Below are 25,304 nucleotides of genomic sequence, written 5' to 3' on the forward strand. Positions count from 1 at the left end.
GTGCTGGGATTTCTGCGCAGGTGAAGACCCACGTCAGACTGTCTTACCTTGCTCTACATTGTCCACAGTGCCATACTGAGCTAACAGGCCATCCAGCACCTGGGAGAGAGAGCAAGCAACGGAGGTGAAGCAGGCGGCAAGGCTGCTGGGCAGGCGGGCGCTTCTGCCGCTGTCCTCAGCCAACCTTGGCAAGCAAGGGGCAGCAGGAGAACCAGGCTCCATCCCCGCCTGACCCATGATGAAGAAGTCACCTGCAGCAAGGCGACGAGTTTCCTGGCCGCCTTCCGCCGGCTTTCAATACCCAGCCGTTGTGACAAACGGACTAGAGGCACTTTGAGACTTATTAGAGAGAGTGCTGCCCCCCCAGGGCGCGATCCGGCAGCAAGCCCAGTTTCTGCAAAGGGCACTGAAACACATGGGATTTGCGTTCTTAGTGGCCAGACTATTTTCAGAGTTGGCAAAGCAGCAGCCTAAGAGAGAGATGGCTTTCTTAGCACAAACAGGGCTGGCACCAAAGGAACTAGAGAGCTGGGTCTCTCTGGCATCGGACCTGGAAGCCACTCTCAGGGCAACGCAGCCACCATGTCTCAGGCTGAGCAGATATACTCATCCCAAAGAGCACTCAATGCTCCTTCTCCCTCACATCATGGCATATATCGACCACAGAAGGGCCAAAGACCAGGAACCCAGACTTGGACACAAGACATGTGGCCAGCATTGCACCAGAGTGTTATTCACTTGTTTGACCCGTCAGTTGTGTTGCTTTCAGGAGGACCCATCTGTTCCGTGATCCTCACTTCGGTCTGGTTCACAGCTGACGTGTTACTGTAGCTGATCTCCTTCCTACCTTGCTCATCCTAGAACCTCATGGTGATGGAAACCATAGCTGAGCATGAGACCAAATGTCCCCCATTTCCTCAAAGCCGGCCACTTGCACAGCAAGACGAGAGATGTCTCGAAAATTGTCTCAAGCCTTTCTGAGTCTTCGCCCGCCTGCTGCCTCCATTGTCCTGAAGACCCTCTAGTGCTCATAGCAGCCCAGGGAGCCACCAGGCAGGAGAACATCTTCTCTGCACCAGTTTACTCTGTGTCTCCCACCCTGGGTTAGTGGACAGGTAAATGGGGAATGTGTGCTGATCACACCTGCTGCTTGGGTACGAACAGAGGAGGAAATAAATGGGGATGCTTTTAAAACCGCCTTGCCCTTGGAGGGGAGGTAGAAGGGGAGCCCAGTGCTTCTTACCTCCCACTGCAGGTGCGGGGGGATATTCCGGATCTGAATCTTTCGGCTCCTGAAAAGACAAAGTTCCAGATCATGATCCGAAGGACCAGGCACGCCGGCCCTGGGGCTGAGTGAAAGCGGCCCTCCCTGGGGGGCTCCAAGAGCCAGGCAAGGCCACCCCATGTAGCTCTCAGCGGCCACCTCCCACCGGCGCTGGACCTGTCACAGGAGACATCTCTTCCTATCACGGCTGCTGCTCTGTGTTTCCTAGGAAACCTCTCAAAAGGAAAACCTCCACATTCATTGTTCCTAGCAAGACCTGGCTGCTTTCAGATGGGAAACGTGCAGCCAGATCCTACATCCACTCACCTGCTCTGAGGGCTTCCCTTGAACGTGGCTACCATGCCCAGATTGGCCATAGTGTGACCTTGGGCCACGGGAGCTCACCGAGCATTGCAAAGGCATCTAAGAAGGAATGGCCACCAAAATCCTCCTCGGCCTTGCTGCAGGAGGACTTGAGGGCAGTAGTGACTTTGGGGAGAGCCGAGTCCATGGAGGACCCACACCAGCCATCACCGTCCCACTCTTGTGATCTGGAAATCAGAGGCCGAAATGTTCCCCAAATGGGAGACTCCAAGGCAGTTTGGAGATAGGGCCCACATCTGCATTCATAATCCTGCTCTTAATCAATTAGCTCCAACTAAACCATGTCCTATATTGTCATCTGGTCCAGCCCAAATACCGCAGTGCTTATGCAGTGATACCTGCTGGTGCATGGTGCACCAACACCAGGGCTGGTGCTGTCAAGAGAGCAGGATCCTTTCCTTTTTCGATGCTCTTCTCTGACAAGATCAGTTCATGAAGTTAACTTACTCTGCACCTGCGCGACAACTAAACCTGATGCAAGAAGCAGTGGCAGTTGCAAAGCAGAGCGGGGCTACCTCTCTCAGTCGCAGAGTTTAACATTAATGCCAAAGCACTTCCTCACACACGAATGCCCAAAACACATGGCATGGATCAGCAGCTGGAGGCATTGCTCTTTCTGCAAGGGTTTATCCTTCCTCCTGGAGCTTTTTGTGTCAGGCTCAGTAACACAGTAGAAAAAGATGAGCTCAAGGAGGAATTAACTCCAGCTAGGGAAAGAGCAAATCTGTTGCATGCAAAGGCTGCCCTGCAGCTGCCCGTGGGGCTGAAGGGTTCTCCTTCCTGCAAGCACAGAAGTTGAGTAGTGAACTAAAGACTGTAGGAAAAGGCAGACCTGAAGGAAAGAAGAGATTCCCTTGGTCAAGTTATTGCCAGCCCCTAATGGCAAGTCAACCGAGAACTTAGCTTAGAACAAAAAAGAGACTTGAAATAACAAAAAAGAAAGAACATCTTTTAAGACCTGCATGATGAACCTTGGGCCATCGGCAGTGGTAACAGAGCTGGGACTAGCGCATCCTCTCCAAACCTCCTCGCCCTGGCTACCGGGCCCGTCGCAGGGCCGAGCGCTCCCTTCCTGGAGCTCGGGCACCCTCTGTGGCACCCTGCCCCTGGCTCTGGGGCCGGACGGCGCCCGGCTGCTTGCGGAGCTCACACTGAACAATGAGACGCGAGGACTGATGACAGGATGGCCAGTGACAGCCATTCCTCAGCAGCCCGCTGGGACAGAGTCGCTGGCGGCGGCGTGCAGGCCGGGCAGCGCTCCGTCTCAAAGAGTCCTGGTGACGGGTGACGTGATGACACCAGGAACCCTGCTCTGCCATCGCCGCCAAGTGCCCATGGGAGCTGAGGGAACTGCAAGAGCCAGTGTTTGCAGGGGCAGGTGAACCAGCGACTCGTGCAGCACCATTCTCAAGGGGCTGGAGCATCCAAGCTGCTCCATTTCTGCAAGAAGCCACCGATTTAGCCTCCCTTCCACACTGCCAACCTTCAGCAAGCAGCACACGCTCTGGAAAAACATTCGAGAGCCACCGCAGCCTGTTCACAGACCCCTACTTGCTGCTGCCTGTGCAGCCAGCACCCCCGAGAGCCACGGTAGATGCTCTTAAGGAAACCATAGAGCCATATGTCATCATTGGCCACCTCTCTTCCAATGTTTGGAAAATGAGACTACTGGAAATGTAACACATGGAAGAAATCCACACCTTGCACCTTTCAAGAAACATGCAATAAAAACAGCTATATGAGCCAACAACCACTTATTATTTGGAAGGGGTCTAAATAATGGTGTGGCATAATAAAGGGACACCTTTGTGTTCTGCAGGTCGGCAAGACAAAAGAGGAAACACGTTCCTGGTTTCAAATATTTCCTTGCTGGGAATTAGCCCTGCTCAGAGTTGGTTTTGCTGGGAAACCTGTTCCGCCCGCTTGTTCTGAGCGGGAGAAACCAGCTCAGCGCACACCGGTTGGTGAAAGGGGACTGGTTCCTTCCTCCACGGTGAGAGCCCAAAGGAGGACTAGCTGGTGGCCCAGCTACATAAAAACACACGCTGGAATATGTCAGTCCAGGAGAAGACATGGCAGGGAGCAGGCGTCCACGGGTACGACACATCACTTACGGATCGCTCCCGAGACATCACGGATATTGTTATTGGCCCCAGTCCTTCAAGTGGAAAGGTCAAACCCCTGGAATCAGAAGCCTTCCTCTGAAGGAAGTAATACAAGACAAAGACCAAATTTCTCAGGCAATTTCAGACATTCAGGGCCAGAACACTTTCAATAAGGCCCTTTTTTGTCTCATGAAGGCTAGCACTTTTGAAGCACTTTGAGACAGACACAGGGGATCAGGACGAAACCTGGGGCAAAGCACAAGGCACAGGGAAAAGAGAAAAGCCTCTTTTTCCTGAAAATCCAAAGACACCAGAGCAACAGGAGATCTTCTACCCAAGAAGCCGGAGGTCACCGTGCTCCCGACACGGGATCGCTTTGCCTCTACAGCCACGACTCCTCCGTTAGCCACGTACCTTCCTCTTTCCGATTGAACCATGTGGGACGAGCAGGATCAGACCCCATCTCCATTTTTAAATATGACTTAGGGGCCTAGCACTAGCTCCAATGGATGCTGTAGGATATGAGTTCACCTTGGCAGAGACCTGGGGTACCTGACCCACATACGGTACTGGAGCCCACCAGCCACACGATAGATAAAATAAAGGCTCCAAAGGAAGATGTAGGCTACACAGGCAGGAAAAATTCCACCTGCTAAATTACCACTTGCTCAACAAAATATCAACCCCTGGGCACACTACCTCCTGGCCATGGTTCCATCTCAAACCCTCTGCTCTGTGAATATACATGGTGCCCAGCCAGAGAAACAGTGACTCGTGGTGCTTCAGACACCTGCGCTGTGGCCATCAGCCCACCAAGAGCATCCGCTGTGGTACTCAGAAGAACAAGAAGGAAGGTCAGGGTCTCCCGGCCATCATTCTCCCATCTTGCAGAGGAGGGGCCACCAAGGAAATGAATGAGAAGCAAACAGGAAACCAAAACCAAATCAGCCATGGGCGCCAAGACCTCTCCCACCTGAACAAGGACCTGCTAATTCATACAAATGCTGCACGCAGATGGCAAGCAACTCCCACATGCTGGTCTCTGGGCTCCTCCCTGTCTTCCTTGTGGCCCTCCAGAGACCCAGTTTACAGCTCCGGTTTCTAAACTGTCATATCCCCACCACAGCGAAGCAGTTAGCTGGCTTCGTGCTTGGTTAGTGACTTTCCCTCCGTGCCACGTGTTCCTCTGCAGGGTCAGCTCTCCTGTTCAAAAGAAATCCATGACTACAGAAAAAGCACAGAAGTGAGAGCTAAAAAAAGCGACTCTCTAATGCTAGCAAGCACTCCTTCCCCAGAGGGCACGGGCTCCTTCTGACTACAACCACCTCCAAGGACTTCAGAATAGGACACGTACCTCTCAGATCCTTGAGGAGCCTCTCCAAGGCTCTTGTCTCCTTTGGAGGAGCTACCCCATCCCTAAGGAGCTTCTCCCGAGAAAGGAGATACAGCTTAGCTGGTTTCTCCCTGCACATCAGAAGCTGTGGAGGAGCAGTCAGCATCCATGCTGACTCTTAAAGCTTCATCAACGATGACCAAGACAGACTTCTACTCTGCTAGTCCTTCCTCAGCAGATAATGCCCTTCATGCAGGCCACCATTCTCCAGATGGACTCTTTTTTAAGGTGTGCAGGTCTAAGCCTGGGCGGCCTCAAGCACCCGGTTCACACCCCTATCGGCACGTGGACCTGGTCAGGACAGTGAAGATGGAACAGCTAGGACACGGAGCTGGCCAGGAAGCTCTCCACATCTCACAGGGGATGGCTAGGAGGAGAAGGCAAAGCAGGGGCTGAAAGGAGGAAGCATAACAAGGGGCTGGGGGAAAAAAATGGAGAAGGAAGATGAGGGAAAGACAATGGAGTGAAAGAAGAAAAGTCAAGTAACCTAAAAATAGCTGCTCTCCAAACACAGCTGCACGTGATGCTGCTGGACCTAGGCCACGCTGGGAAACAAAAAGCAAACAAGACACCATCCTCTGTTCCCAGATGGAGAGATGGGAATATTTCCATTCCTCAGGTCGGGCGTCGCGCCTCCGGCGCCGGCTGTTGCTGCCCTGCAGCACAGTGGCTTTGGGCAAGCCCAGCACCTGGCTTTGCTGTTATGGGAAGCCACCAGCAAACAGGTTGTCCCTTCACTGCATCAGGTGCCACAGTGTGGCCTCGCCAATCCAACCCGCGTGGACACACGTGTCCTCTTGGGATCTTTCTGTCCAGCCTGCAGCCTCTGCAATGTGGTTGGTGGGCAAAAGTAGGTTCCTCACAAGGAAGGGCTGGGAAGAGGTTTCACCTCAAGCATCTCTGGACTTCTCCGGCTTCCGCATGTGATTTCTGGTGACCTGTAGGGAATTTCTGGGAGCCTTTGGGATGAATCAGACCAAGCAGTCTTGAGATACGAGTCATGGATTAATACAAAAAAAAGACCATTCATTTTGGAGAAGTTCTTCCTAACTCTTCTGATAGAGAATAGGAAAATAGATGGCTGATGTTGCAGGCCCTGGATGGGTTGGAAACCATCCTGCTACCCAGGAATGCCCAAACCATCTTCTCCGGAGGGGCCTGGCCTAGGGAAGGAAATGTTCACCTCCAAACGCCCACGGCTCCTTCCAGGAAAGCAGGAGCAGGTCCCGGAGCACAGGTCCCTAGCCAGGCAAGGGGTGACGACGCATGGTCACCTGCCAGGAGGCTGCGGATTTTGCACCTACCCTTGCTACCTTCCAACGCGGGTGTTTTGTGTTTGCGGCAACTTCTGATGGATCCGCGAGCCGGCAGGGAGGAGCTCCCAGGTGCTCCAGCCCAGGTGACGGCTACCGAGTCACCTGCCCAGGCCTGGCAGACACCTGTGGGTGCAGTCACCAAGATCTGCAGTGAAACCCTCTGAGGAGGCTGGCAGAGCTCCAACACGTGGCAGAGTCCAACCATAAATGATTAACCCTCGGGCCCTGCGGCTGCGTTGGCGAACAAAGTCCACGGGCCCAGGCCTTGCCACGCAGAACGAAGCTCGTGCTTTGCTTCGGGATAGGGAGGGAAAGCGCAGTGTCCATAATGTCATTCTGAAAATGAGCCCCTGCGCTGGTTGCCCCACTGCTATGGGCTCACCAGCCCCATAAGGGTAGCCCGTGCGAGGCCAGGAGAACCCCCCTGCCCTGCCAGCATCGGCAGCGCACTCGGAAGTCATCTGCTCCCTTGGGGTTCCTTCTCTGGGGCATTATGAAGATGCCAGGTCTCCTTGGAAGGAGACATGGAGAAGATCTCAACCAGCAACCGAGCAAACGCGAGTCCCCCAAGACACAGGCAGGCTGCGCACGCAGACCCACGGCCAACAGTTCCTGCGGCACGTGGGCCAAGCTGAAACACTCCGAGATGCTACATTTAAAACAAACAAGTGAAGTCCCCCATCAGCATGTTCGATCCTCTGACTACAACACCAAGGGAAGGAGAGAGAGAGATGTGTAAGAAAAGCAAAAGCCAAGGTTGTTCTCATGGATCCATTGACTGTGCTAGGACAAGGCTTTGGTGAATCTGTATTTTCTGAGTTGCCTGTACCAAAATCTCCACAGCGGGCACTACCTCTCTTGCCCTGTGATCTGTAAGGCGGGTCTTGCAAAGCTCTGTGTGTTCCTTTGACTGCATCTCATCCCTGGAGACACCGCACTCAGCACGCTCTGGTTTGGAGATGCAAACTCCCGTGTTCTGCCCTTGACGCATGCGAGCCCTGACTTAAAACCATCCCCACCGGGAGCCCAAGTGCAAATCCACGGGTGATGGGAACTGCATGAGCATGACCCTGAGCAGGGCCAAGCTCGGTCTAAACATCTGGCTGCTGTTCTTCAAACACACTTCTGCCGAGATGTCAAAGAAGTCCTTATCGTGATCCATGCTTTGAGGTATGGATACCATCACCTGTGTCCTTATTTCCTTACAAAGGAAGTGGCAAACTCTGATGAGACCTGCTGTACCCTGTGCCCCAGGCCATGGAAAGCGGGTGTGGAGCATCCTCATGCCGCCACCTCACTCTCATCTTCTGTAACTCGGCCACAAGAAAGGCTGATCTGAGCCTGCCAGCCAGCTACGCAAAATGAAATAAATGAGTAAAGAGGTTTTGCAGGTTTGGAGTGTCCCTGGGAGCTTTAAAAGATTCATCTCCCTCCAGAGGGCTGGCACATGCCTGCGGCAGCGCTCGCGGTGGCGGCTCGTGTGCGGACGCGTGTGGAGCAGCATCACCAGCTGGTCGGCAGCAGGGTCACTCAGTGCCACCCCGTGCTGCCGAGCGCCTGGGTTCCTCATTACTGCTGCACCACACACTGCAGCTGGAAAAAGACCTTTTCGGGCCTGAAAATTCAACAAAAAGCAAAGGCTGGCCTCTCACAGCAGACAGACCTGCTGCTCTGACGGCTAGGAGCCGATGGGACATCTCTACCACCAGACGCCTTCCAGCATTGAAACAGAACTAGTGACACCTCTTGGCCCAAGAGGCCATCACTCAGCAGCTCAAACCGTCACCCAACACTGTCCCACTGTCCTCCTCCCACTGAGGCTCCCAGTGCTTGGAGACATCTATGCTGGGCACCTGGATAACACCATGGTTTGGACCATACACCCTCCTTTTTTGTTCGTTTTTTCTCTTATCTTTTTTCTTTTCCTTGTGCTTTCGATCACCACCCCTGCTTCCAGGAGGAACATCCTTAAACAGGGACACAAACCCAAGGTTCTCAAATCTGCCTACAGCCTCACCCTGACAACGGGAACCTGTCTGCCAGGCTTCCTGCTAGAAGAGCAGCAAAAGGGCCATTTAAAGCCGACTGTCACAGAGTCACTTGGTAGCAAAGTGGGCAAGCGCTCCTCGGAGAATTCAACCGACTTTCTACGGAGCACAAGGCAGGATGACAAACAGAGGGAGATACCTACAAAAATGGGGAGAGGGAGAAGAAAGGCTAGAGTAACTCTACTGCCCCACACAAGTCTGGTCTACTGTAATGGGCGGCCTGACACAAGCATCACCTTTGACTCAGTACCTTGCCTTGGGTTGAGGTTGAGTGACTTTCCACCGGCCACTGGCAGCAGACAAACATCTCGGCCACAAGTCTATGGCGGGATCTTCGTCGAGCCTCCCCTCTCCCTGCCCGAACGCTCCCTTTGCTCCCTCCTCCCACACTTCCAACACAAGAGCCCGCGGGCGGGACGCCAGTTGTGCCAAGGGCCATCTGCTAGCGCTGAGCTGGGCCGCTGCGAGGCCGAGCATCCTCTCGCCTTGCCAGGCAGGCCATCTGCTGCAGCACCACGCAGGTGGCAACCCTGCCCTGCCACACAGCGGCCCCCGGGGCCCCTCCGTGCGCGGACCAGCCCTTGGGAGCTTTAGCGGAGCGTCGTCGAGCGCAACGGCTCGAATCTGCACCCCAAAACCAGGGCCACGGAGGGCTGCTACGCATCCTCGCCCAGCACCTGCATGCAAGAAGAGGGCCAAAGCAAAGGCGGCCTCTTGGCTGCCTGGGGAACAACGCGTTTGGAGGCAGCTCCGCCAGCTAATCCAGGCAGAAGGAACCCAAACACCGGGGATGGACGGCTCCGCCGTGCGGCATCACGAGGAATGCTTAAAAAGCCTCCTTCTCGCTTGAGCAACCTGCTGGCTGCCAGACCTATAAATAGAAAGGAAATGGGCCACCAGCTCCTGACCAAGTGTTATCGGCTCCCTGCGCTGCACATCCCGGGCTGGGCTGCTCCGCAAGCAAGGATTCCCGGTGGAACACCGCCAGGGTCTCCAGGGCAAGAGCAGGCAGTGGGGAGGAGGCAAAAGACCCAGCACTCTCAGCCCCTTCCTGGTCCCCTCAGCAGCAAGAGAGGTCTGTGAGGGCCAATCTTGGCTCTGCATAGCCCAGGCATTTCCCTGGGAGAGGTCCAGCTAAGCCCGAAGGAGACCTCCATGGAGACGTAGGGTTGGATGGCCACCAGCCCAACGGATGGGCAAGGGGGCCAGGAATGCGCGTTGGGCCTGGCTGCCTGAGCCAAGGAGAGCCAGGTGGTTCCTCCAGAGAAACCCTGGCGAGAAATGTTACATTAGATGTGAGGGCAGCTTAACTCCCCTCTGTGAGAGCTGCTGAAGACCCCAGCTTCATCTGCAGCATCTCAAACCGAGGAGAAAGCCAGTGAAAGGAAGAAGAGTTCACAGGCATGGTGGAGAGTGTGGATTCCACCTCTGCTCCAGCTTTTCATCAGCATTTTACGAAGCCGGCCTGAGGCCATGGAAATGAAAACACACTCGGAGGAAAGAAATGGCATTTGTAAAGATGCTGCAGTTCTTGGCTCCCCGCGGGCCAGAGGAAGCGCTGCACGTGGTGGGGAAGGGGATGCATGACCCGGGACAAACTTCAGCCTTCGCACCAAAGGCCACTGTAAACACCCCTCCTCTCAAAGACGCTGGGTTTTGAAGCAACACTCCAGGCTACTTACGCACTTTCCAAGCCCTTCCTGAACACATCCCTGCTCTCCAAGGTCTCAGAAACCCAGTGTCAGGTCTTCTACCCATGCCCAGGGACCAGCAGCTGGAGGCACGTTCATGAAGCTTCACCCGCTCCTCGAAAGCCAAGCAAGGAGGTTCCCAGCACACCCCCACAGCCACAGCAAGGTCCTAAGTAACTACATTGCAAACAAGACCAGGAATTCCCATTTATGGCACCCATTTGAGCTAAAGCAGAGCTTCCAAAAAGCCAGCCCAAATCTTCTTTAAGGCTTCCCCACCACTAACACTACCATTGGCAGGTTCTCCCAACTGCACTGGAAACGAGGTTGCACCGGCCCAGTTACTGTTGTAGAAAACCTGAACACAGCTCGTGCACTGGACACATCGTGCAGGGTCAGATCATTCTTCCTGGGGGTGGGACAGGGGACACGTGGCCCCTCAGCAGCAGGAGGAACCACATGTGATCCACCTAAGACAAGGGAATTGCGCAGAGGGATCGCAGTCACCTGCGGAGCTTGAGGCCAAGCTCCTCAAATGTGCCATTTAATACAACTTGCAGAGCTGCACAGGAGGACGCGGGGGCAGGAAAGCCCTTTACCTTCTTCTATCCTTGCTCCTGTCTCCTCCTCTTCCTGCTCTCTCAGCTTCCTCTGAGCAGAAGCTGAAGGCCTGGAGGTGCCTCGGTCTAATTTTAGCACACACAATAACCCCGATACAAGATCCCGTGATGAAGGCAGCAGTCGCATTTCACCCAACCTGTTTTGCAGTGGGCTGGTAGGAATTTATATGTATTTATATATATATGTATATCTACAAGCATGTGGTTTATGGAAAAATACCTAGCTCTATGTTACAACCAGCTCTGCAATATTGAATTGGCCTCAGTGTGGGAAAACAGATAAACACAGAATTGAATTGAACATTTCTGCATTTTCCCCCTTATTCACTCTCTTCTTTCATCCTCTCTTCAACATCTAGATTTGCTGCTTCTTCCTTTTATTAACTTGGCTGCTGTTGGTTCCTCATCCCCTCCGTGAAGGCTGCCCCTCTTGCCCTGCTCCTGCTTCCCAGCATTTCCCTCAACACCCCCAACATTTTGGGGCATAAAACTAAAACACACAACAGCTTTAATCAGATCCCGCTAGTTTTCCCCACCTGCTCTTTGTGCCCTTCACACTTCCACGAAGTCACCCACCCTTTTGGTGCCCACCTGGTCACGAACAGCCAAGCGAGCCCCAACAACGCAACCAGAAACACCATGGGGGAGTTCTGCACCAGCTGCCCAACACTCCAGTCCATTAAAAACAAATAAGCCTCTTTTTCAACTGTTCCCTTCCATCATTTCAGTTTTCCAATTTCCCTGGGTTTTGCTGCAACGAATTGCCACATCGATCTTGCCTACAAACGCAGAAAGCCAGACAGACAGGGTGAAAAATAAGCTTGAGCTCTGGTTTTGAGAAAGCAGATGCTCAGATTTCTGTTCATCTACATAAGATCACCTGCTTTTGGGCCTTCTAAACCCAACCCGAAAGCACCCTCTTTGGTAGGGGGTGGCCTTGCCATGGGAGGGGACATTCCCCTCCATGATGGAGCGCCGCGCGGGCTCCAGGGCTGGCGATTCCAGCTCATCACCGCTAATCAGATCAACCCCGGAGCCACGTTGCAGCTGCGACACCATCGTCATGAGCGCCGTAATCCCAGCTCTCCTTCGGGCTCCTTTGCGGAGCCGACGCACATCCGTCCCCGCTCGCGGCCCCGCTCGCTCCTCGCTCGCCTTCCCCGCTGCCCAAAGCTTCCCGCAGCGCGCACTAGATTTCGGAAGAAATCTCCATACTTGTGGAGATGAAATAATGAAAAAGAGAGGATGCGTTAAGGCTGGAAGGGCTCCAGAGGCCTGTGCTCAGGCTACACATTTCATGAGGCTTTTAATCAGACCTAAGAGGTGCAATCAGCTGCTTGAGCCTCCCTCCCCTTCCCTGGACGGCTACAGGGCAAGCTGCACCTCCAGCTCCAGACACAGTGGCAACTGAGAGAGTAACGAGCTCCCACCTCGATCTTCGCTTCACGCAGCACCTCCGAATGCCAAAAGCAAAAACGAGAGGAACCAGAACATCTCCGCTTGCCTTTGGGCAGAGGGAGCAGGATTTCGCCATTCTGCAGGATTTCAGGTTTGCTTTGGACTTTACGGGGAGCAGATTTGCAAAGGTTTCATTAGGTTTTGTTCTGAACAACAAACATTTTTCTATCCGAACTTTGCATTGCCTTCCCGTAATAAAGTCACACAGAGAATTTTACCACCTTCCACCTGAGATCAGTATTTGGGATAGAGCAAATCCAATTCAATTTCTCTCAGTAAAACTTTGAGAGAGCAGGAGAAAAAAAAAAAGGTCGGGGGTGGAAGCGTGTTGTAATGTGCCTGCCTGCAAGACAACCCTGCTTTTCTTTTCTGAAATATTTTAGTGCTTGCTTGAGGAGAAGGGTATCAGGATATCCCGACAAGAGTCTCCAAGAGGGGAGGGGGGTTCCAGCTGGGTCAGAATTACGAAGATCTTTGCTTTGCAACCAACCTCTCCCCATTCGGGAGAAGAAAAAAAGAAAACCAAAAAGAGGACCACTTTTCACAATCAGAAAATGTCTAAATAATTCAAAAATAATAAATAATACTCAGTAAACCAGGTAGCAACGGTTCATATTGATCTGCATGCAATGAGAGCATCCAGCGCCGCAAGGACTCACTTCCTACCAGCCCAGAGCTTTCCTAACCCAACAGCCGAACATCAGGCGTCTCCTCTGGCCCATGCCCAGTCTGGATGGTCAAGGTACCTGTCTCAGTGCCTAAAACCTCCCCGCGCCACTTCTGGGAGGGCCGGGCAGGCTCACAAGTGCCCAAGGAACGCACAAAAGCAGAAAACATCACAAATTCGTGTTAGCAGACCCAGCGAGCTGGAGGGAAAAGGACCGTGTTATTTCAAGTGCTGGTGGGCAACTGCTATTCAAGGTCAAGATCTGGATGCCAGGAGAAGATGCCCATGCGATGATTTAGGAGCTGGAGTCAAAGGACTTGCTCCTTGCTCCATCAGGATCCCTGGGTCTCGCCTCCATCACCTGAGTCTCCTGCGGCAAAACAGGCCCAAACGCTTCACACCATCAACCGCAGCAGAGGCTGCGCGCGGCGCCGAGAGCTACCCGGGTTTTCCAGAATTCTCTCAGTCCCAACAGCCTTCCCAAAGAGGAACGATTCATTTTTGCAGTCCCTGGAGCACCCATAACGTTTGTGTCCACCAAGAGAAGCACGCAGCTTATCCTGTGGCAGGGGGACCGAGTTTGTCACGGAGGGAAACCTGGCCACGGGTACAAGCGTGGTAGGTGGCACCTTTCATGGAGCGACACGATTAATAATGAAGAAGGTGAATGCATTTTCCACTTATAAACCCTGCCTGACCACAACAGGGCACAATTTTGTGAAAACAGGACCTCACCCAGCCGGACAGGCAGGGAAACAACTGCCTGCCAGCAGGCAAACTATACCCGAAAAGCCTTCACTGGAGAAGCGGGATCGCGGGTTATCTGGCAAGGACAAGTCTGACCGAGCGAGGGCTCCTCTCCACACAGCCGGGGGACAACAGATGACAATAACCACAGAAGAGCAAAGCAACTGAAACAATGTATTCTAGCCAGTCCCAAGGCAATTGGAAACATCTTGGAAAGGAAACAAAGCCCTTCCCCAGCGCAGAGGACAAACCCAGCTACACAGGAATCTCCTGAACCACCCCATACGCGCCGCTGTCCCTCTTCAGCCCAGCAACAGGAGGCGAGACTTGAGTTTGGGGCTTCCTACTTGCTCCTAGTGCTAAGTGGAAACACGAGCATCTTTCGGAGGTCGCTCAGGCTGTCACCGCAACACATCTCCTGTCCCGTCCCCCAGCTGGAACCCGTAGGAATTCGAGTAATGCTGTTCCCCTAAACCTGCATCGAGAAGCATGACCGTGTTCCCGAAACGAGGGCGAAACGCGAGCGACTGGGACGCGGAAGCGGGACGGGCACGTGCACAAGGAGAGCGCGACGGGCAACCGGCCTCGGCACGGCGCTGCTCAGCGCAAACCCTGCCCACCTCCAACTCCTGCAAGGCGAAACACAGCGGGAGTCTGATGAAGCAGCACAAAAGCAGGATTCGACCCACAAATATCTTAGTCCATATTTACCAAGGAGAAAAACAAACAAAAAAAAACAGTGAAAACCAAAGGGGCTGCTTTTATCAGACTACTTGCAAGAGCGTGATATGATAACCCCAGTGATATGCTGGGGAAGGGCTCTCCATTAATTCCCGGTGAACTTTTATTTCTATGGCTCTCCAAATCCGAACAGCACAAGTTTATCTCATGGTATTTGTTCAGCCAGAAACCGGACACGACCTGGATCCTTGCATCAAAACCCCCGGCTCGCTGCCGCTCCAGGGAATCATAATAAATGCTCGTGTGTTACTCATCTTTGCTTTCAGTTTTGGCTGCCTCCTCCCCACACCACGTCTCGAATCGGACGTAGGCAGGGGCAACTCCTTCTTGCCTCAGCCCTGGCATTTTGAAGGTCTGGATGGACTTGGGCAAAGAGGGGGAGGTTATTTCAAGTTGCCGCAAAGTGTCTTCACCCTGACCCGCTGAGATGTCACAAAGGCCACCTGATGTCGTCCCCCCTCGACGCCCATTCACAAAAACACATCCCTCAGTTGTCACCTTCAGACCATGACAGCCCAGGCCAAGTCCCCAGGGTCAACCCTGCCGTTGAGCAAAGACTCAGGCAAAACCAAGAGGAAAACAATAATAAATTATTATTATTAATAATGATGATTTTGACCCCAGCTCCCTGCTTGCCAGCCGCCCCCCTGGGCCAGGCAGGGGACCGTGGTAGCACCTCCACGGCCTGGCCTAAGGGGACACAGCCCCATCCCAGTCACAGGAAAAGCAGAGCTCTTCAGGTGCCATAATCCCACCTTTCCCGCCCCCAATCTGTATCACGCACTCTCTCTAATAGAGCAAGCAGTAAAACAACTATTAATTTTTTTTTAAAAAAAGCTAATTTAGATATACTAAGAAATACAGATCAGCCTGCATACGATTGCTGCTTCTCAGGTGCATTTGAAGTTGTGCATGTTTTTTTTTTTTTTTCCCTTGTAAAATAATTCATTTACACATAGATATGATTTGCACGGAGATTTACTCTCCTTAAAAGAAAAGCACCCGTGATTAACAGTAAGCAATAGCAATAAGAAAAGAAAAGATTAGCTACCTATATGAAGGGCTTGCAAACTCCTTCCAGGCACATTTAGCCCCAGAAATCTTAATTTCGCCCACATTTTAGGGTTTTAACTGAAAAAGTACAAATTAAAAAATTAAAGGGGATGGGTGGGAGTAAGTGACTATCACAAAATCAACCGGTGTGGCAAAGATCAGCACTAAATTAATCCACGTTTGGAAACAAACACACACAAAGAAATAATGGAAAAATACACTTGGCTGGCGAGAACGGATGAGCGCGATTTGGCCTGACGAAATAACATTTCTTTGAGATAAAGCCCGAAGTATTTGGGTAGGAGAGAAGGTTTATTCGGCCACCCCAGGGTGGTGCATGGTGAGCTGCAGACCCCCTTCCTGCAGGAGGAATGTCCCCGAAAAACGGGCAAATACTCGGCTGTGGCGTTAGCAGAAGGGGCAAGGGAGGATTAAATTTACAGTCCAAAGAGGGAAGAGCAGAAGTTTAAGAGGTAACGCGGAGCGAACGCTGCTCGCCAGCCCCAAATAGAAGATGCCCTTTGCTGCAGAATGGAAAGGGCCACTTTGCAAAGCGAGCAGGGGAGTTATAAAGACCGAAAGAGAGGGGGAAAAAAATAAAATAAAATAAAAATAACAATAAGTCATACACAGCCCCCGGACCAGCAGGTTGCCCCACGTTGACACCTCGGGCTAACTGCTCTGGCTGGGCTCTTTCCTCTCCAAACTGCCCCCAGGGCCCATCCTGCTCCAACATGCAGCTCCAGAAACAGGACTGGCAATTTAAACTTTGATTAACACTTGGGAAAATAATGATAGTAAGAATAAAACATCATAATAACAAGAATAATCAAAAAAAAATCAGATAAACGTGACACCGTTCGCCGCGATAGCGGCTCGCGGCCCCTTCTCCCACAGCCCGCAGCACCCCGGTCCCCAACGCGCCACCGCTCAAGTGCTGCCATCGCCGAGACCGTCCCCGGGGGCGGTTTATTTTGTCCCCCCCACACGCACACACTGTTGCTTACTTCAACCCACGAGCACGAACATGAATCATGGAAACTGCTCACCGAGGCGAGCCCGTTCCCTCGGACCATCTTGGGCAAGCGCCCCGGCACGAGCGCGAGCTCCGCTGCCACCAGCGACCCCCCTCCGCGTCCATCCATCCCCCCGGCCCTCCCTAAGGAGCTTTAAACACTGTGTCCCCCCGCTGGCCCCCAAAGCCGTTTCCTTTGCACCAAGTTTGCACCTCGCTCCCCCGCTTTTAGTTAAACTCCGACCAGACAGATTTAAGGCAATCTGGGCAGTTTTAGAGGGCAGGTTTAATTCGTGCTGGGGGCTGTCGGGTCCCCCCACAAACTCTGTTAAACACAAGAGCTGCTAAATGCAGTAGTAGCCCCCGGCGAGGGGCCGGGGGCACAGAGACATTCGAGTCTCTGCCCTCAGCATCCTCCAATTCGGGATTTTAGGAGGAGGCAAAATTTAAGAGTAATTCCTTTCCAGAAAATAAAATAAAATAAAAGCTCAGATTTGCAGGCAAGGAGCTGCTTCCCCCCACCAAAATCCCAATGTTTTGGAGTCTCTTTCTAAAATATTTTTATATACAGACCAAAGACGCACCAGATCTTATCACTCCCTGCACCTGAGGGAGAAAAGAAACAGCGAGAAAAGCCGAAGTTTTGCCACTCGCTGCAAAGGTCCCTCAAATATTACACTGATTCGAAGTCCAGATGCACCCTGATCACGTCCCCTTGCTTGCTGTTTATATGTTTTTTGTATTTAAAAACATGTTTCATGTTTATAAACAACAACCGAAGCAGAAAGCACCAAGACTCCCATAAGGAAATTAGAAATCTAGAGGTTTTGCCCACATTTAGTCGGGCTTTGCCACCTTGCTGCTACTCACTGCATCATTTCCTTTATTTTTATCAAATACTTATATTAAAATTAGCATCGGCGGTGGTGGATTTTTTTTCCTTTTAATGTTTCACAACAAATCATCGTTTTCTGTATTTCCTCCCCAAGGTTCAAGGTAGGGCAGGGGCAGCACGAGGGGCATCGTGATCCAGCGCCCTTTAATGCTGAACGCTCCCGAAACAGAACCGTGTCGCCCAGTTGCAAACAGATAAAAAAGGAGGGGGGAAAAAAGAAAAAAAGAGGATTCTTTTTTCTTTATTTAGTTTGCCAATGCACAAAGCGACATATACAAACCCCAGACAATCGCACACTGTCTTATGGGTCCTATAGGAGGCCCAAGCATCTGCCTCCGAGCAGAGCCGCGCGCTCTGGTCCACGTTTTTTGCACCAGTGCAGCCCCCCCAGCACCTCTAGACTCCACGATGACACCAAGTCACGAGCCCCCGTGGCCGAGCACCCCCCGTCATTTTATAGGCAGATTTCTCCTCGCGTTTGCTTTGCGTTTAACCCTGTATGAAGCCCCTCCTCACTGCATTAAATGTCCGAGTGGGGACGTAAAGCACGAGCAAACACTTTTATACTGCAAATTCTGTACGTCTATATTTCTGCACGCACACATGTGCATGTATATATATGCACGTAAATAAAGCAACTCAGATTAATTCTAGAGCCGAGGGGAAGTTGCCTGCAATCAAACCCCACAGATTCCCAATCCCACGACATTAGAAATGATAAAAGGGGAAAGCTGAGAAGCCCTCGGATGCTCCCGACCGCACCACGGTGCCTCTTGCCCAGCTCCTGGGTGGAACGAGCGGGGCCCTCGGACCCCCAGCGCCCCCGAAGTCCCCGCAGGGCTTCGCGGTGGCTGCCGTGAGCCCCGTTTCTGTGGGTTTGGAGGGGAACGAAGACGGCTGCATCGGCGGAAAAAACTACAAACACCACCATGTGATCCCTTCTCCCACGCCAGAAAATCACGTTAGAAAAATAAAGCGTGGCCAAATCTATAACCGAACCCGCACTAGGGCAAAAAGCACAATCGTGCCGACCGGGAGGCTTAATATAAAGCAGTATTTGATTATTTTTTTGTGAAAAAATACACACACACACACAAAAAAAAGGCACCTTAAATTAAATATCCACAATGTGAGGAAATGGGAGTCAGGCTGAAATGGAAAACTTAAGAGACAGCTGAGCCCAGATTAAGGTAAGAATTGTATTAGCTTATTTATGGGTTGTTTAAATGCATTTTGGCTTGTTCTTTTAATAACCTAACGGGAAACTAATGCCACTTGGAGGTAGATTATGAATTTCGGTAAAGACGTATTCCTTGTTTACATCCGTTTTGCCCGGCACAAAACTGCAAAGCAACTTCAGCTCCGCAGACGCGCAGCTCTGCCTCCGCCGTGCATCGCGAGCCCTCGACACGCCGGGATAACGCGGGACACGGCACCCGTGCCGAGATTTGGGGGCTCGGGAACACCACGCGCACGAGGTCTCGCCCGCAAGCGTCGCCAACGCCGCGATGGCGCGTCGCGCGCGTTGCCCGCGCGGCGGGGAGAACGCGGCCGCCGCAAAGCCACCTAACGCTGCCTCGGGTTTTTGCCGTGTTTTTAATCCACGCGGTCGCGCAGCCTGCCCGGCCTCGGCGCTCCGGGGTCGGACGCGAGGCGGCCCCGAGGCAAGCGCGAGGTTCGGCCTCCCCGGGTGCGCGGCTCCCCACGCGCGCAGCGAGCAGGGCTGCTTCGAAAACAAGCCCCGAGAGCCGCACGCGGCGGGGCGCACGCTGCCCAAAGCAAAGCCGGAGCGGGCTATTTTAAGGAAAATAAATAAATAAATAAATAAAGGCAAGGAAACGCTTGCAACTTGCTTCTCACTTTCACCGTGGTGGATGTAAGAGGCTCCCCAAGCTGCCGTCGGAGCTGCCCTGCGGCAGCGGGGCCGGTACCAGCCTCCGGCAGCTCTGCTGCCCCCCGTGAGCGACATTTTGTCTATCCCCGGGCAAGATGAAAAACAAATCAATCGAATAAAGAAAGAACTAAATAACAGGGGGGACGAGCGCAGTACGGAGGGGGCAACCTGGGGGAGGGGGCTGGAGGACGGGGGGGCCAAGCCGGTTAATCGCAACGCGGTTAATATTTCCCTCCCGCTCCGTCCCGGCGGGGCTCCCGGCGGAGCCTCCTGCTCTTCCCAAGGGAGCAGCCGTCGGGGCGAGGGGCGCCGGGGGCCCGCGCTGCTTCACCCCCCACCCGCCGGCCTGTAGCGAAAGTAAAACCGCGGCTCCCCCCTGCCCCCCCCGCCCCGCGTTACCTCAGCTTTTTGGGCACCGAGTAATCCACCTCCACCACTTTGCCGTGCAGCTCCGCTTTACCTGCGGGGGGACACGAGGGGGGACACGGTGTGTGTGTGTGTGTGGGGAGGGGGGCGTCGGCAGCGCGTCCTGCCCGCCCCGGCGGCGCGGCCCCTCGGGGAGCCCCGCGCCCCTCCCGCCGGGAGGGGGGGGTTGGGGACAGGGGGACACGGTGGGGACAGGGGGGTGCTGGGGGGGACGGGGGTCGCCGCTGCCCCGCGCGGGCGCTGCGCGGGCGGCCGGTGCGCGCGCGCGCGCCTCACCGCGCCCCGGCCGCCGCCGCCGCCGGGCCCCCAGCCGCCCCTTCGGCCGCCTCTCCCTCGGCGCCCCCGGCGAGTTAGCTCAGGGCACCTCGTAAAAAGGTGCCCGGGGCCGGGCGGCTGCCGGCGGCGTGAGCGGCCCGGCGCCTCGGCGCCCCGGCGCCCCTCAATAAAATCGGAGAAAAAAATCAGCGAAAAATACCCGGCGCCGGAGAAACCGGCGAGCGGAGGGGAGGAGGGGGGGGAGCGGCGAGGGCGCGGCGAAGCGGAGCCCGCGGCGGCCCGGGAGGCTCCGGTGGGGCTCGGGGGTGGCCCCGGGGATGGGGGTGACGGGGAGGTGCGGGGGGGACAGCGGGGGGGGGGGCGCTCGGCGCTGCCCCGGGGGGCGGCGCGGGGCCCGCGGGCAGCAGCGCGGCGGGCCGGGGGGAGGGCGGCGGGGGGCGCCGCGGCCGGGCACGGCGCGGGGGGCAGCGCGGGGGGCGCCGCGGGGGGGCGGCGAAGCGGCTCCGTCGGGGGGGCCCGGTGGCGGGGGGGGGGGGAAGGGGGCGTCGGGCCGGGCTGCCCCCCGGGCGCGGGGCGCTCGGCGCCGCTTACCCGAGAGGGTCTCGATGGCGCGGATGGCCCAGTTCTGGTCCGGGTAATCCACGAAGGCGTAGCCGGACTTGAGCAAGACCTGGCCGGCCAGCGGCAGCTTCCTGTCGCCGAAGAGCTGCTTGAGGTCGTCGGCGGTGGCGGCGGGGCTGAGGTTGCCGATGTAGAGCTTGTTCATCATCCGCCGTTTCATGGGGAGCCTCGGGCGGGCTCCTCCTGCCCCGGCGGCCGGCGAGAGAGACCCGCTGCGAAACGCGCCACCCAGCCCGCGCGGAGCCCGCAACAGCGCCCCGCCGCCGGGCAGCGGGCGGAGCCGCCACGAGCCCGGCCCGGCCCGGCCCGGCCCGCCCCGCCGCGGGCCGCCCGCTCCCGGAGGAAGCGGCCGCTGCCCAAGGGGGAACTGCCCGCGCCCCGCACGCGAGCGGGCTGCGAGGCGACCCCCGCGGGCGGCGGGGCCGGCCCGGGCTGTCCCCGCCTTCGGGCTGGCCCGGCCCGGCCCGGCCCGGCGCGGCGCGGCGGGCGGCGCTCGGGGCGGGGGTGGGCCCGGCGGCGCGCGGAGCCCGCAGGTGAGGCTGGAGCGGGAGGAGGTTTCTGCTTTTCCACCCCAAAAAGCCAGCGGGCTCTTCCTCCACCTCCCCGTCCAGCTCATCGCACCTCGCGGTGCCCCCCGCACGTCGGGGCTGCGGCCCATGCGGCCGCTGGGGCTGCCCCGGGCAGTGCGCGAGGGGCTTGCTCGGCAGCCAGGGCAAGGAATCTGTAGTAGTAGTGGTGCTAGTAGTAGTAGTAATAATAATAATAATAATAATAAAGCCCGTGGTCAATGTGCTGTTTTTCCCTGGTGGAAAGACCAGCTGCTCCAACCTGTCTTCAGTCTGGTTTTGCCTCTCCCAGCAGGAGCTCTTCCACTCGTGGGGATTTGGGCCCGTTTGGAGGGTTCATGCTGCGCCCGCGCACACAAGAGGATGGATCCATGTTTCCTCTCATAATGTGCCCGGAGACTCTGCTTAAGGGCGTCCTCAAGGAAGTGAGTGCCCAAGGATTTGTGCTGTCTACCTGCTCCATCCCAGTGGCTCCCACAGGTGCTGGAAGGTGAGGGGGAAACAAACTGAGTCAACGTTGGCCTTGGTCATGTCTCAGCCCAGTGAGTTTTAAGACGGCTTGGTCCTCCTCTCCCCTTCTCCCTCACACCGTGGGGAAATGGATCACGAAATATACCTTGTTTTTTTTTATTTAAAGTTGATGCCAGATCCTTCCCTTTCTTGAGATGGCAAAGCTGAATGTCCATGGAAATGTGTGAGGGGTACCCCTGGAGGCTAAAATGAGGTGCACAAGCGAGGCTGGGCCAGCAGGAGCAAGTATCCCTGGAATGGGGTGTTGCGCCCTGCGCGCTTGACGAGCTGGTAATCCTTCCCCGGGGGTCAGCGGGGGATTAAGGGCGATAATCTCATTCCCCAGATTTTAAGTTGCCTCACGGGCCCACTAAGAACAAAAAAATCCCCTTCTCCTTCTCGCAGCGGCGCAGCTGCCATCCCCGCGCGGTTTGCGGGCTGCCGTGCGGAGGTGCCGGTGCGCCGGATGGGGTAGGAATAGCAGTGACGGGTGCCTGATGCCATGCGCATAGCAAAAATAGATGCGGCTGGACTGCGATGATGCAAAGCAAGAAGAATCCTTTCTCCTCTGGTTTCTTCCTCTTTGCTTTCCCTGCAGCTCCTGCTGGAAATGCCGTTGAGCCATGGGAAAGGGGGCGCGACCATCCCCAGCCCCTGGCTGTGCTTTTTGGGGGTCCTTATGGCGCTGAGAGAGGCCCAACATGTCTGGTGCATCCTTCACTCCTGTCTTCTCCTTCTGCACTGAAGCCAATGTTAAAGATATTAACATGTAAATTTAACATTTGTGTTTATTATCTGTTGCTTTTGAGGAGTGTCGAACGACCAAGTCACAATTCCAGTGCATTTGTTAACTGGAAAGAAAAGAATCATTAAATACTATCTCCAGACTGAGGTGATCTCCCCATCTCTCCCACCGGTTTGGGCTTTCCAGGAGAAACTTGAGATTTTTCATCAGATTTCTTTCTGTCTTTACCAATCTATTACTTCCTCTGTTTCATAGCGTTTTGGTGGACCTTGATCCACCAAATTCAAGCCCAGATCAGTGAGATGCTGTTAAATAAGTAAACAGGTAGGTAAATAAATAAATAAATAAAGTGAAGTGTGTGGTTTGGGATTGAAGCAGGATTGAAGTGCACTGATAGTTGGTGAGGCAGCAGCTGTGTACAAATAACTTAGGGGAAATGAGCCCTAAGCCAACGTTGGACACAGCGGGACACAGGTCTCCTTCTGGGATGCAGATAGGATTGGGTGGCAGATAGGATGCGCAATGTGATCGTTCCTCTCCACACGGTGTAAGGATGTGAAGATGTAGACACATAGCAACAAGTCCAGGAGGCAGCAGCAAGAGTGATAAAAAGAACAACAACAAAAAAGAATGCAAGCAAGGGAAGGTCGAAGGAGGACTTGTTTAGTCTAGGAAGGAGATGGTTGAGGAGGACGAGATAAAGGGCTTGTTGTCTACGTGTGTGAAGGGCTGCTCCAAAAAGGCAATTGGGCTGGATATTTGGGGAAAAAAATAACCCTTTGGACTGGGGCTCTGTGAGAGTGGCTGGAGGAAAATGTTTGTCCACAGAAACACCCCTGGACCCCTGGGCCTTGTTTCTGGTGTTGGAGGAGGTGAAGGAAGGCTCATCAATGCCACAGGGACATGAATAAAACAAATGTCCAGGAGAGAAAGAAAAGCTGAAGGACACTTGTCTGCTCTTGCTTCCCAGCCCCTCTTACTATCAATTCCGTTTAAGAGCCGTGTGGAAGGAGTGGGTCTGGCAGAGGAGCCAAGGCGTGAGGAAGGCAAAGCAGCAAGACCCCAACTGATGTGTAGATGGAGAGGGTTTGGAATTGGAGAGTGGAAGTGGCTCCACGCCAGGTTATGTGGCGTGAGCAATTAGTTGTAATTAACAAAATGAATGAGGTTTGTAATCTTCTGCTGATGACTAGTCATCTCACGGAGGTGGCGACTTTGAAAACTTCGGCTCAGAGAGGCTGGGGGAGAGTAGCTGAAGGTCTCCCCCCGGCAGTGTGTGCTGTGAATGGGTGAGAGAAACATCAGTTTGATAAATCAGCCTGGCTTTTCATGAGCCACCCATCACGTTTCCATTGGTGGAGGCTCTCCCGAAACTGCAGTGTGCTTGGCGGGGTTGGCAGCCATCCCAGCTCTGGGGAGAATCCGGGGATTTGCTCTGTGAACCATCACAGAGAGGCCCACAGTGAGAATCCCTCACACCTGCAGAGGCTGTAGAAACATCCAAGGAAAGACGAATGGCAAAGCTGGAAGCTCACTATCAGCATCATTGGTGGCTACTCTCTTGTCTCCTAGTTTATCTGGCTCCTGGTGTCCTGGCATCCCTACTGTAGGTGGTCAGCCAGATGTTGTAGCCAATGAACCTCAGCAGCATCCAGTGCTGGCAATGCTTGCAGTGGCTTTTCTGCTGGTACATGAGAACAACGCACATGTGGTTGGTCATTGCCCAGAAAGACGACGCTTGTGTTTAGTAGCAGTGCTTGTGTTTAACTGCAAATCAAGTTGGATTAATCCAGGATGCTGCAGGCTCCGAATGGTGCCCATCCAACATCAAAACTGAGGCACCTAAATGTCACTGCTATGTGGAGACACCAAAGGGAGCTATAAAACCTCCAGGTCACTGAAGGTGGGTGTTAGTGGCCATGAAGATGGCACCCATCAACCCCTTATGTAGCTTGCTTAGGAGCAACATGCCTTGTAGCTCTGAACTGACCAGGTGAGCCATTCCCTGGCCTGAATCATTAAGGACATCCCTTTTCCACACAGAGCTGTGGAGTCTGAAGGAGGAAAGTGGATCAAGGTGGAGGTCTGGGAACAGCCTTGTGGAGTGCTTTGGGCCCAATGCCCAAGTGACCGGGTCAGAGCCGCCTCTCATCCAGGCTCATTCCTTTTCCCAGACAGCAACCTGTTGTGTTTGGGCAGCGCTTCCCAAAAGTAAAGGTCCAAAGTTCTTTCCAAAGTGACCTTGTTGTTGTTTTTAGTTCTGACAAAGTCACAAAAGTGACTTCAGGTGCCGGCAGGCTCTGCAGAGTGAGATCTGCACTCGCGGGGCAGCTCCAGCCTGCGGACGGGGCTGCAGCTGGGTTCACTTTGTCTGAAGAGGGCTTTACTTCACGTGTTTATCCCAAGCAAAACATGTGCCTGAGGCACAGCATCCAGTACCTGCGGACTCAAGATAGAGGGAATCCAGCATAGCGGGGAATAGAGGAACTGGGCTTTGATTAGAGAGTCTAAAAACTGCTGCTGCTGCAACTGCCCAAGTGTAACAAGGGATGATTTTTTAGAAGCAGCGAAAAAAATGTCTTTTCTTCCCCCCCTTCCACCCAAAGCTTGGCATATTTTTAGTTGTGTTACATAATTTTAAGGATCGTGACGGTGACAATTACTGTGCTGAGACAAGTTGCAGCTCAGAGATGCAAAGCTTTGTCCATCTCACGACGAAGGGGGAGGCGATTTTGTAAGGACTGGAGACAGTCATGACTCCGGGAAACTCCCATGGTCTGTGCCGATGCCTTCTGCTTGCTATGGGGCCTGGAGACATCGTCTCGCTGTAGCTCTTGGCAGCTTCCTTGAAACGGTGTCTCAATCCTTG

The 25,304-nt window shown here is 54.3% G+C and overlaps 1 protein-coding gene across 3 annotated transcripts in view; it reads right to left on the bottom strand.

Moving 5' to 3' along the window:
• Window positions 1–20,794, bottom strand: part of IGF2BP2 (insulin like growth factor 2 mRNA binding protein 2) — a 42,191-nt gene extending 21,397 nt beyond the window's left edge. For all 3 annotated transcript variants that reach the window (XM_088530282.1, XM_088530281.1, XM_088530280.1), the window contains exons 1-4: window positions 20,585–20,794; window positions 19,691–19,751; window positions 1,244–1,292; window positions 48–99 (exon numbers count right to left, since the gene is read on the bottom strand). In XM_088530282.1, the coding sequence (XP_088386408.1) occupies window positions 48–99; window positions 1,244–1,292; window positions 19,691–19,751; window positions 20,585–20,774 (352 nt within the window). In that variant the 5' untranslated portion in view covers window positions 20,775–20,794. The remainder of the gene's footprint in view (window positions 1–47; window positions 100–1,243; window positions 1,293–19,690; window positions 19,752–20,584) is intronic.
• Between the last annotated feature and the right edge of the window lie 4,510 nt (window positions 20,795–25,304).

This window comes from Tinamus guttatus, unplaced genomic scaffold, assembly GCF_059628265.1.
Source record: "Tinamus guttatus ecotype Peru unplaced genomic scaffold, ASM5962826v1 Tinamus_guttatus_pri_ptg000364l, whole genome shotgun sequence".
Lineage (NCBI taxonomy): Eukaryota > Metazoa > Chordata > Aves > Tinamiformes > Tinamidae > Tinamus > Tinamus guttatus.